This window comes from Argentina silus (genome assembly GCF_951799395.1).
Source record: "Argentina silus genome assembly, chromosome: 12".
NCBI classification, from domain to species: Eukaryota; Metazoa; Chordata; class Actinopteri; order Argentiniformes; family Argentinidae; genus Argentina; species Argentina silus.
Genome location: NC_139666.1, coordinates 20,798,194 through 20,808,093, shown reverse-complemented (window position 1 = coordinate 20,808,093; position 9,900 = coordinate 20,798,194). Strand labels below are relative to the sequence as shown.

Sequence of the window (9,900 nt, the reverse complement as noted above, 5' to 3'; positions counted from 1 at the left end):
TGTCTTGGTGTTGTCTCTGTCACTTACATTCAGGCCTCTGATGTAAATAGTAAATAGTATTTTGCAGATGTGAAGTACAGTACAGTAAGATTAGATATTTTGTAATATGAAATGTAGTCCAAGTCCATATTCTTAAGGTACTGCATGTCAATTCAACCAAATATGTACTGTAATGTGTCTGACCCAACTTGTCAAAGAGTTTACTATCGATATCTACAACGGGCCATGCATTCTGCTTCATAACCACTCATAAAGTGAACACTAGAGAGAGAGAGAACATTTAAGGCTGGGTGGACCCTAGCTTTATTTCATTTTAACTCATTTTCAGACTCATTAATGATTTATTGCCTCTCAGTTTGAATGAGCAATACGTCTGATGGAGCCAATCCTGGAGTTGATGGCCCCCCAGTCACTGTATCTCCTGTACTCGCCAGGCTTGAGGAGGTACTGCCTGCCTCTGTAGTTGGGGTGCTCGTAGAAGAGCCAATGCCCGTCTGTAACATTGCAGGAGTGGATGTCGTTGTAATGGAAGCGATCGTAAAGGGAGGGACAGTCCTCAGTGAACTCCAACGCCTGACCTCCAAAGTCAGAGCGCTCGTAGATCTTCATCTTGTGAGATCCCTGGCTCTGTGAACAACGAGTAAAATATGAATTCATTTTATTTGATTTACTATTCCCATATATATATATATATATATATATATATATATATATAGAGAGAGAGAGAGAGAGAGAGAGAGAGAGAGAGAGAGAGAGAGAGAGAGAGAGAGAGAGATTTTTTGTTTTGGTTTATCTTGTGTTTTAACATTGTGAAACTATACATTCTGCCGTATTCAGTCTTTGTCGACTGCAAGCAAGAATGAAATAACATCAAAGTCAAATAAAGCCTTGATGGGGGTAAACCTGCAAATTAGGAGAGACAGAAGGGATATTAGCTCACTTGTGGGATCATGCGGCAAGACCTCACACAGTCATTGAAGCCCATCCATCTCTGGTAGTCAGGATACTCGCCCCTTTTCAGGAAGTACTGATACCCCATGTAGTTGGGGCGCTCATAGACCATCCAGCTCCCACTCTCCACCTGGATGGAGTTGCAGCGGCTGAAGTGGGAGTGCAGGTCAGCACAGTCGCTGCTGCACTCATGGGAGCGGCCCTGGAAGTTCCTGTCCTCAAAGAAGATTATCTACAAAAAAAATGGATGGAATAGACTTGAACATGACATGTTGATGAGTATTAAGCCAACCCTATTCAGTTTGTTACAGTATATACTAGAGGCGCAGACAACTGGATATCTCTATCACAGGTGCCATTGTTCCTGTGAAGCAAAACAATTTGGAAGAATATGTGGAGGGACAAAAGACCTCTCCAGCAAAACAACATGCTTTACCTTTCCCATTGTGTTGGCTAAATGTGGTCACACTGCAACACTGTCAGGCCAGCCAGGCCCTTTTATATCCTCTTGGAATACACACATTGTTATGGTAATCAATTGACTTTATATGTCAGCCTTTTTGAAAAGAAAGCACGGCTGCCAAATTACAAAAGATATTTGTTTTCCTTGTCAGCAGATCAAACTACCTTTTTGTCATGTACACAAAGGCTTTGGTGGTGCTAATTAACTCCTTATGTAAACATGTTTATCAGTGTAAAAACAATATCTGTAAACCCATAATAATACTAACTATAATACCCAATCAGTGTTAAACATATTACCCTCCAATTATGTGATCTTAAAAGTTCTGTATCACAACATACATTTACTGATCGCTATTGACTCTTCCCCCTGGCTTTTTACTGTGGTAAAACATGTTTTTAAAACATGAAACTCGCACAGGTTTGTGAACATCACAGAATAATTGGCTGATGTACACACAAACAGAAAGAAAAGTGACAGGGGATTCAGAATAAGCACGACTGTGTTCTTCAGGATTTTCACATCATGGTCTTAAAATACTGTACTCTAAATTAAATTTCTATCTTGAAACACAAAACATCCAACACAGCAAGCCATAAAAGAAGGTCCAAAAGTTGTATTTTTCAAGAAATTGACAGGTTTGACTCCTCTTGCCTGGTGGTTTCCATACTGTTTCAGAGACCAGGGTTTTGGAATATGTCCAGCCACACTGTGCTCGGGCCATCTGTGGTCTCATTTGATTCACAGCCAAGTGAGGTGTTGCTGGTGCCCCTAACAACCTCCTGTAGGTCATGTGATGAACTGTTTCAGCCTTTCACTCTGCCCCCTAGAGGTCAGTAAGAGAATAGCCATGATTTTTGAGGGGTAAAATATAAACATAACTAATTGAACTAACCCTAATTGAATATGTTTAAGCATTATTGGATAAGTGTATTTTCTATTTTTTCCTGTCTGAAAAATGTGATTTTTCAACAGTTCAGGTGTGAACTTTTGAAAAATCACATTTCTCAGGCATGGGTCAGCCTTATGAGTCACTATGAGTTTAATGGACCAGGCATTGAACCTGTTGTGACTCAGACATGTTAGCCTGCTTAGATGAAGCAAAGGCATTAGCACACACAGTCTCTGCAGGTGTCCATCAAAATTATTCATCACAAAATCTGAGTTTAGCAAACTACCTCCTCTACAATATACCCTACATTGAATAGACAGAAACTATGTGAGTCACATGCACCAGAAACACCACGTGCCCAAGTGTGCCAACCCTGTAACAAACTCAGGTCATTGGCTCGGGTCAGTTAGCCCGTGGAGTTAAAGCCATGGTACTGTATTCTTTTTCAGAGCTTACAGGTCTTAGGCAAGGTTAGGTTCCTTTGAAGCAAAATTAGACTTCTATTTATAATTATGCTCAATTACATTACTGTAGATGCTTGGGTAAAGTGTAGTTGTTAAATTATTAAATATACTGTCTTTGAATAATTTGATCCAATAACTGACATGAGAAGGAAAAATATGTTGGTTAATAGATGCTGAATAGATATAGATGTTGTGGTGGAAGAAATATGTCACTCAAAATATATTAACTGGTCTCTTTTTAGTTGTTGGTTAGTATTAGTCAACATATTGTTCAATACAAATATACTGTACAATCATAAGGTGGGCCTTCACAAGTGTGAAATTCTTAACGTTAAGTTTATAAACTTCTCACACTACATGTCTCCTCAGTTAATGCCCAAATGCTACATACTGTAGATACTGCTACCTGATACCTGAAGTGGTGCTGCCACCTTGTGGACTGTTGTGATTTTTTTTTACTGTAGAGTACAGTCATGGTCAGTGTAGTTTCTCATTTCAAGTCCTTCAATTTGATGCAATATTGCGTTATATAATTTGTGCAGTTATGAACTGATCTTTTAATGCACTGCATTTTGTTATGTAAATGTATCAAATACTTAAGATACAAAAAATTAGACAAGTATATATATATATAAATACAAAATGTTTTCTTTACCCTACAGTTGGAATTGTAGTAGAAAGTTGTTCGATTATATCAAAGCTTTTCTTTCAGCTCTAAGTGTGCAACACAAATGACCCCCTTGAAATACTATAGGAGTTTGTGGCACAGTAAGTTTAACAGTTAACAGCAAAACTGCCAAAATAAATGTGTAAAAATGTTCTAAAAAATGCATGATGTCCTTTCAATTCAAAATAGACAGTATTAAATAACTATAAACATCCCAGTTTCCTACTTCAGCTCCACCTGCAAGGGGATACTTGAAACTACAGATTTCTGTTAGAGTATCCCTTCAACCAAACCATAATCTAAAATAAAAAATATTGACTATGAAACTTCAACAATGAGAGGCAAACATGAGTTAAAAGGGAGTTAGATGATTTTATTCAAACTCGTCTTTTACATGTTGGTGCTCTAATAACAGGAATCCATGATGCGCCTCATGCTGTTGAACTTCATGTTGCTCATGCCCATGCCCATGTCCCTCTGGTTCCTGTACTCTCCAGGCCTCAGGTAGCTCATCCTGCCTCTGTACTGGGGCTGCTCGTACATCAGCCAGTGGCCGTCCATCACGTTGCAGGAGTGCATGTCGGACATGCGGAAACGATCGTTCATGGACTCACAGTCATCCATCAGCTCGTGCATCTGACCTCCGAAGTTCTCCTTCTCGTACATCCTCATCCTGAAGTTTCCCCTGTGCTGTTGAATGAAATGTGAAATTAAATTATTTCATGAACAACCTGTACTAGTCCAAAACTCACAGAGCCAACACAGTTTGTATCATTTTGGTGATTTTACTCTACACTGATATCTAGTAAACTGACATGATCGGAATGATCAACCACACATTATACACAAAGTACTGGCATATGACACATTAACAAATTAACTTTAACATTGCTATATGTTGTAATTAAATAGTTCACAACAATGAGTCTCTGCTAGCAGTCCTGCAGCTTTGCTGTAGTTTAAAGTATAGCCGTTAGCGTTTAGAGGTCAAAATTAACAGGTGAAATTGATTTACCATGGGAATCATACGGCAAGACCTGATGCAATCGCTCATGTTCATACGCTGGTAGTCAGAGTACTCGCCCCTCCTCACAAAGTACTGGTTTCCCATGAAGTTGGAGCGGTCGTAGACCATGAAGCAGCCGCTCTCCACCCTGCAGGAGTTGCATCGGCTCAGGTAGGAGGTCAGCTCAGGGCAGTCGCTGCTGGTCTCATAGGAACGTCCCTGGAAGTTCCTGTCCTCGTAGAAGATGATCTAAAAACAAAACCATGATTTACAGTACCTGAATACGCTAGCTCTTACTGCACTGCATAATCTGTTGTTTGCTTTAAACAAACTCTAATCAGGATCAAAACAGCTTTTAGGTACAATTAATCAAAGTTGCACACACCTTGCCCATGGTCATGATTGCGGTTATGGTTTTGGTCTCAGGATTGCACAATTTCCTCTTTGTCACCCTGTCTCTTTTATACCTGAGCTGACATCAAAAGAATATGTGGCTCCATTGTTCAAACCCCTGACAGAGCAACATGGCACAGAGGCCCCCCCCCCGTACTGTACTGTACATTCAAAGTGGCCTTCAAAGGGTCATTATTTGCGGTTGTTTGCATTTGTGAGGAGAGGCCCATCTCTATACTGTATATTGCTGCCGTTGAATAACAGTGAGAGGATGAGCTCTTTATATTTAGACTTTTCAGAGAAATTAGCAAATATAGTTTCGACCATAAAATAGGATCATAAAATGAAGCATCATACAGTAGGTACTTTACATGAAGGTACCCTTTATAATGGGTTATGAAGGGTTTGTAAGAAGACTATAGACAGTAAGTTATTACTTTATAAATCTGTAATTATTTATACAGTATGTCTTCAGTGGAAATTGTATGATACTGTACTAGTTTTGATGCTTGTGATTGCAGAAATGTGCAGAGATGGGACAGCCAATGTTTGGTACACACTCTGGTGTAGAATTGCTGCCTTGTTCTGGATTCAGAGGACAAAGTAAAGAATACAAATGTTTATCACCAATGGATAAACTACATTTAAAGTAATAATTATTAGTATAATTGCATTATGGTTTAAACATCAGTCAGTTAGAACATTATACTGTAACACATTACTGACAAACATGATTTCATAAAAGTGTAAAACCTAAATAAATAAATGAAAAACAATTTGCTAATGTTTGCAATAAATGTATGGTTTATTTTTGCTCTAAAAATCATATCATGAATTTTCTGTACATTTCTCAAACATCAATAATGCTATATAAGAACTCAATACCATACAAGCGAATATAATCCATTGTGGGGGACAACAACTCTACCTAGAATTAATCAGAACTGTAAAATGGTAAAATACCAGCTTGTCTTACATTTTGTTTATATAGGGCTTATGTAACAGAGAGCTTTCGAGATCACTCTCGCGTGGTGAGTAGCCTGAGACTCCCAGAGCGATTAATCCACATTTAGTGGATTAAAGCAGTGTTGCGGAACATAGAAGACCCAGGTTTGAATCTTATTACATTGGATGATTGTTGATGCTGTTTTCATGGGCTACAAACCCTTGAACAATGGAATTCCTGTTCGGAATTGGAAGATCTTACAGTGGATGTTGTTACAGGGGAGGCTGGTGGAAGTAGTAATTGGAGGACAGGCTCATTGTAATGCATGGCATGGAATGAGGAATGGTACAGTATGTCCTCCGATTTCTGCCTCCACCAGCCTCTCCTGGTGTTGTAAGACCCAAGGCTCAGGATGATGTGGCTTTGGAGAGTAAGCCCAATATGGACTAATTGAGGGCTTGAATACCACTGGAGAGTCTATCACCAGTGTTACATCTTGCTTTGTCTTGTCATCAAAAATGTTATGATTGCATAGATATGCAGAATGGTTAAGAAAGATCAACAATGATCCTTTGCTATGCCTGATCATTTCCATATCTAATGCATGGAATGGAATAAGGAATGGTATCAAACATGTGTGTTTGATATCATTCCTCATTCCATGCATTACAATGAGCCCGTCCTCCGATTTCAACCTCCACTAGCCTCCCCTGATTGAAATATGACCTCTGATTATTAACAATCAGTTATCTGTGGCTAAAATAGACAGGTTCCAAGTGCTCCCAATGGCCCAAAGACTTCACAGGCTTTAGAGTTAGCATAAAATAAGAGCTATGCAGCTAGCGTAGCCTCTTCTCATGTGGGGATGGTCTTGAAAATATCCAGAAATGTCGTTATAAAATGGGTTCATGAAAACCTAGAAGCGTTTGAAGCCGTGATTTAATAACGATAATGCCATGATTAAATCACCTATTATGATATTCCTACGCTGCAATAGATTTGTGTATCATGTTACCTTGAGAATGTTTGTAGTTTTGGGAACTATATTTCTCAGAGGAGGGGCGGAAACCACCACAATCTATCAGGAAGTAAATCCTTAAAGCTTTGTTTTCTTGTCACAATTTTCGGATTTGTTGTGTAACCGTTGTATAAAAGCAAAAATTATTGCTTAATTATACATGACTATTCATGAATGATTCAAAAGATTGATTAATTATTACAGTAAAAACAAGCTTGAATCTAGGAATTTGAGAGGATATGCCTTGAGCGGAACATCTCAGCTCACTTTTAAGGTCAGAGAGCTGATTGGTTAGATGAAATTGATTGATTGTTGCTGATGGGTATTTAACAATAATTGAGCAAAACAATCGCTGTATCGCTAGCGCTAGTTCCCTAGACAGAATGCTAGAAAGCTAGCCAGCAGTTTTTCCTCAACCTTTAATTTCTAATAACTTAGTTTATGCCAAGACATTAGATATTTTTGTCAGGATAAGTTGCTCATTGGTAGAGGAAAACCTACTTTTTGTGCTCTGTAACTCAAAAGTGCAGAAAGAGGAAACTGTCTTTTTTTTTTTACAGAATAAGGAGGCCTATTACTCCTTTGCCCAGGAACTTGCTTGCAACAGTCTAACAATAAATATAAATGCACTTGATTGTGACAGGTAATGTATGCATATGGAAGGAAATGCCTTTTTATTTCTAATATTTTAATGTATAATATGTTTCTCAATTGCACTATTTGTATGAAACTACAGTTCACATGCCCACAACAATACCACACAGTAACAATTTCAGCAAAATAATTAGTCTTTGCTTTCACTTAAAGCACTCAAAATGCAAATGTTAAACACCTTTTTTGCAAAACAGTTAACTCTGCATAAGACACAAACATTAATTCATGTAATGTTGACAAAAAAGTGAATTATTTACTTACAGCAAATAACTATTTCTCCCATTATAGTGAATCTCTACTCTATACAGTACATGTAAACACTCATTGCTCAACAGTTCAACTAACAGTCAGTCTGTAATCACAAATGAATTATGTTTTTGTTGGCACGTTTTGTGTTAAACAATAATGCATTTTTTGTTGTTCTGAAGATTTGAGATTAAAATCACAGTGTGTGATATTTTCACCTATGTGATTTTTTCACCTGTATTTTCACCTATGTGATTTTTTCACCAATTGAAAGTTATCCAACCTGCACAATGCATTTATGGTTCTAGTTGCTATTAAGTGTATCATTATGAAATGAGAGGTGGAATACAATTTTCATGAGATGACAAATGACACTGTTTTGACGCACTGATTTTCTGTATTCAAAGTTTTTAGAGTTGTAGTGCATTTTGCGAAACAAATGTGGAGTTTCAGCAAACGTGTTAACTGTTTAGTGGAACATGTTAACTGTTTTGAAAAGTTGAACACTGTTTCAAGAAATGTGCGCAAGCTATTGAGAAAACATGTTATAATCGTGAAAGTGGTCTACTGTACTTTGACACAATTGTGACCTACTAGAGGAGATCATACTGTCAAACCTTGAATAAAATGATCCTCAGAGAGTCCTGAATTTAAAGACGAATTAATGCAACCTCATGTCACAAGCTCATAAATGTTGTGACAAAAATACACTTGATTTTTGAAAAGTCTGTTCAGAAATGACAAAGAAAAATATTTTAAAGAAATGTTTTATTTAAAAATCATCTGTCTGCTTGAACAGATGAACCTGTGGATTTAACAGGAATCAGTGATCCTTCTGATAGAGCTGAATCTCATTCCGTCGTGTGCCATCTCCCTGAGGTTCCTGTACTCGCCGGGCCTCATGTACATGTGCCTGCCTCTGTAGTTGGGCTGCTCGTACATCAGCCAGTGGCCGTCCATAACGTTGCAGGACTGGCAGTCGGACATGCGGTAACGCTCCTGGAGGGAGTCACAGTCATCCATCAGCTCGTGCATCTGACCTCCGAAGTTCTCCCTCTCGTAGACCCTCATTCTGTAGTTTCCTCTGTGCTGTAAACAGAATGTTTGAACATGGCTTAATTTCAAGACAAATTATTGTGGTATCATATTGTGGAGATATACTGTAAAGGTGGCTCTTACCATGGGGATCATGCGGCAGGACCTGATGCAGTCATTGAAACCCTGCATACGCTGGTAGTCAGAGTACTCGCCCCTCTTCATGAAGTACTGGTTTCCCATGAAGTTGGAGCGGTCGTAGACCATGAAGCAGCCGCTCTCCACCCTGCAGGACTGGCAACGGCTCAGGTGGGAGGACATGTCAGGGCAGTCGCTGCTGGTCTCATAGGAGCGACCCTGGAAGTTCCTGTCCTCGTAGAAGATGATCTGGGAACATATAATGGTTTGTCAGTTCTGTTTTCAACAAGAGAGACCGATTGATCAGAGCAGCTGATCAATTGTTATGAACTACATTTGATCAATGGGGGGAATGCACAAATGTCCATAATGATGATACTAATATTGATTATTCTTGAAATATGTCTGCCATCATGAAAATGTATCTAGATTGTGTTAATTATGGTATGAAATACATCAAATGGTCTTAAAATCAGCCATCGCAAAGAGGAGGAGGTCACCAGAGTGCATTCAATGTATTATGCACCTAGGCTAGAACATTCATGTTTTGTGGTTTCAGTGCTACTGCATAGTAAACTGTGGACTGTTTGTACAGTCCTGGTCAATGTGTCACTTATAATAAGTTCTTCATCAATAGAGCCAAATCAAAGTGATAGATAATATGCACTCATATGCACATCTGTAGCAGACAGACGCTAAAAGCAGTAAGCCATCTATGCCTTGTTGTGACACTGTGAAGTATGAACTCAGGTCCTCTGTAGAGTTTACAGCACACCATAAAACCACCTCATTGCTGCAGAATGACCAATAATCGGATCGGACACACTGTAAACAAAATCTCTGCAATTACTGGGACTCACCTTGCCGTGCATGGTTACGTTTATTTTGAGCGATGCTATAACTATGCTGGTTCGCTGCCTTGTTTTATACCTGATGTGCCATCCACAGAATCTACAGTTCCATTGTATGAAATCCATGAGTCAGCAGCATGCAATGATTAGTCCCACTGTTTGTCACAACAGGCGGG

At 38.9% G+C, this 9,900-nt stretch overlaps 2 protein-coding genes across 4 annotated transcripts; both read right to left on the bottom strand.

The window, feature by feature from the left end:
- Nucleotides 1-351: 351 nt before the first annotated feature.
- Nucleotides 352-1,396, bottom strand: LOC310812724 (gamma-crystallin S-1-like; the record flags this gene model as incomplete). Its single annotated transcript, XM_083681409.1, has 3 exons — nt 352-627; nt 941-1,183; nt 1,388-1,396. 3 exons carry the CDS (start codon nt 1,394-1,396, stop codon nt 352-354), a joined length of 528 nt encoding a protein of 175 aa, XP_083537535.1.
- A 2,446-nt stretch (nt 1,397-3,842) lies between these two features.
- Nucleotides 3,843-9,745, bottom strand: LOC310812723 (gamma-crystallin M3-like; the record flags this gene model as incomplete). Of its 3 annotated transcripts, none has more annotated exons than XM_083681407.1 (3): nt 3,843-4,127; nt 4,453-4,692; nt 9,734-9,745. In XM_083681407.1, 3 exons carry the CDS (start codon nt 9,743-9,745, stop codon nt 3,843-3,845), a joined length of 537 nt encoding a protein of 178 aa, XP_083537533.1. The 3 variants fall into 3 exon arrangements, with proteins under 3 accessions (XP_083537533.1, XP_083537534.1, XP_083537532.1); XM_083681408.1 differs by lacking the exon at nt 9,734-9,745 and adding an exon at nt 8,880-9,014; XM_083681406.1 differs by lacking the exon at nt 9,734-9,745 and adding an exon at nt 4,829-4,955.
- Between the last annotated feature and the right edge of the window lie 155 nt (nt 9,746-9,900).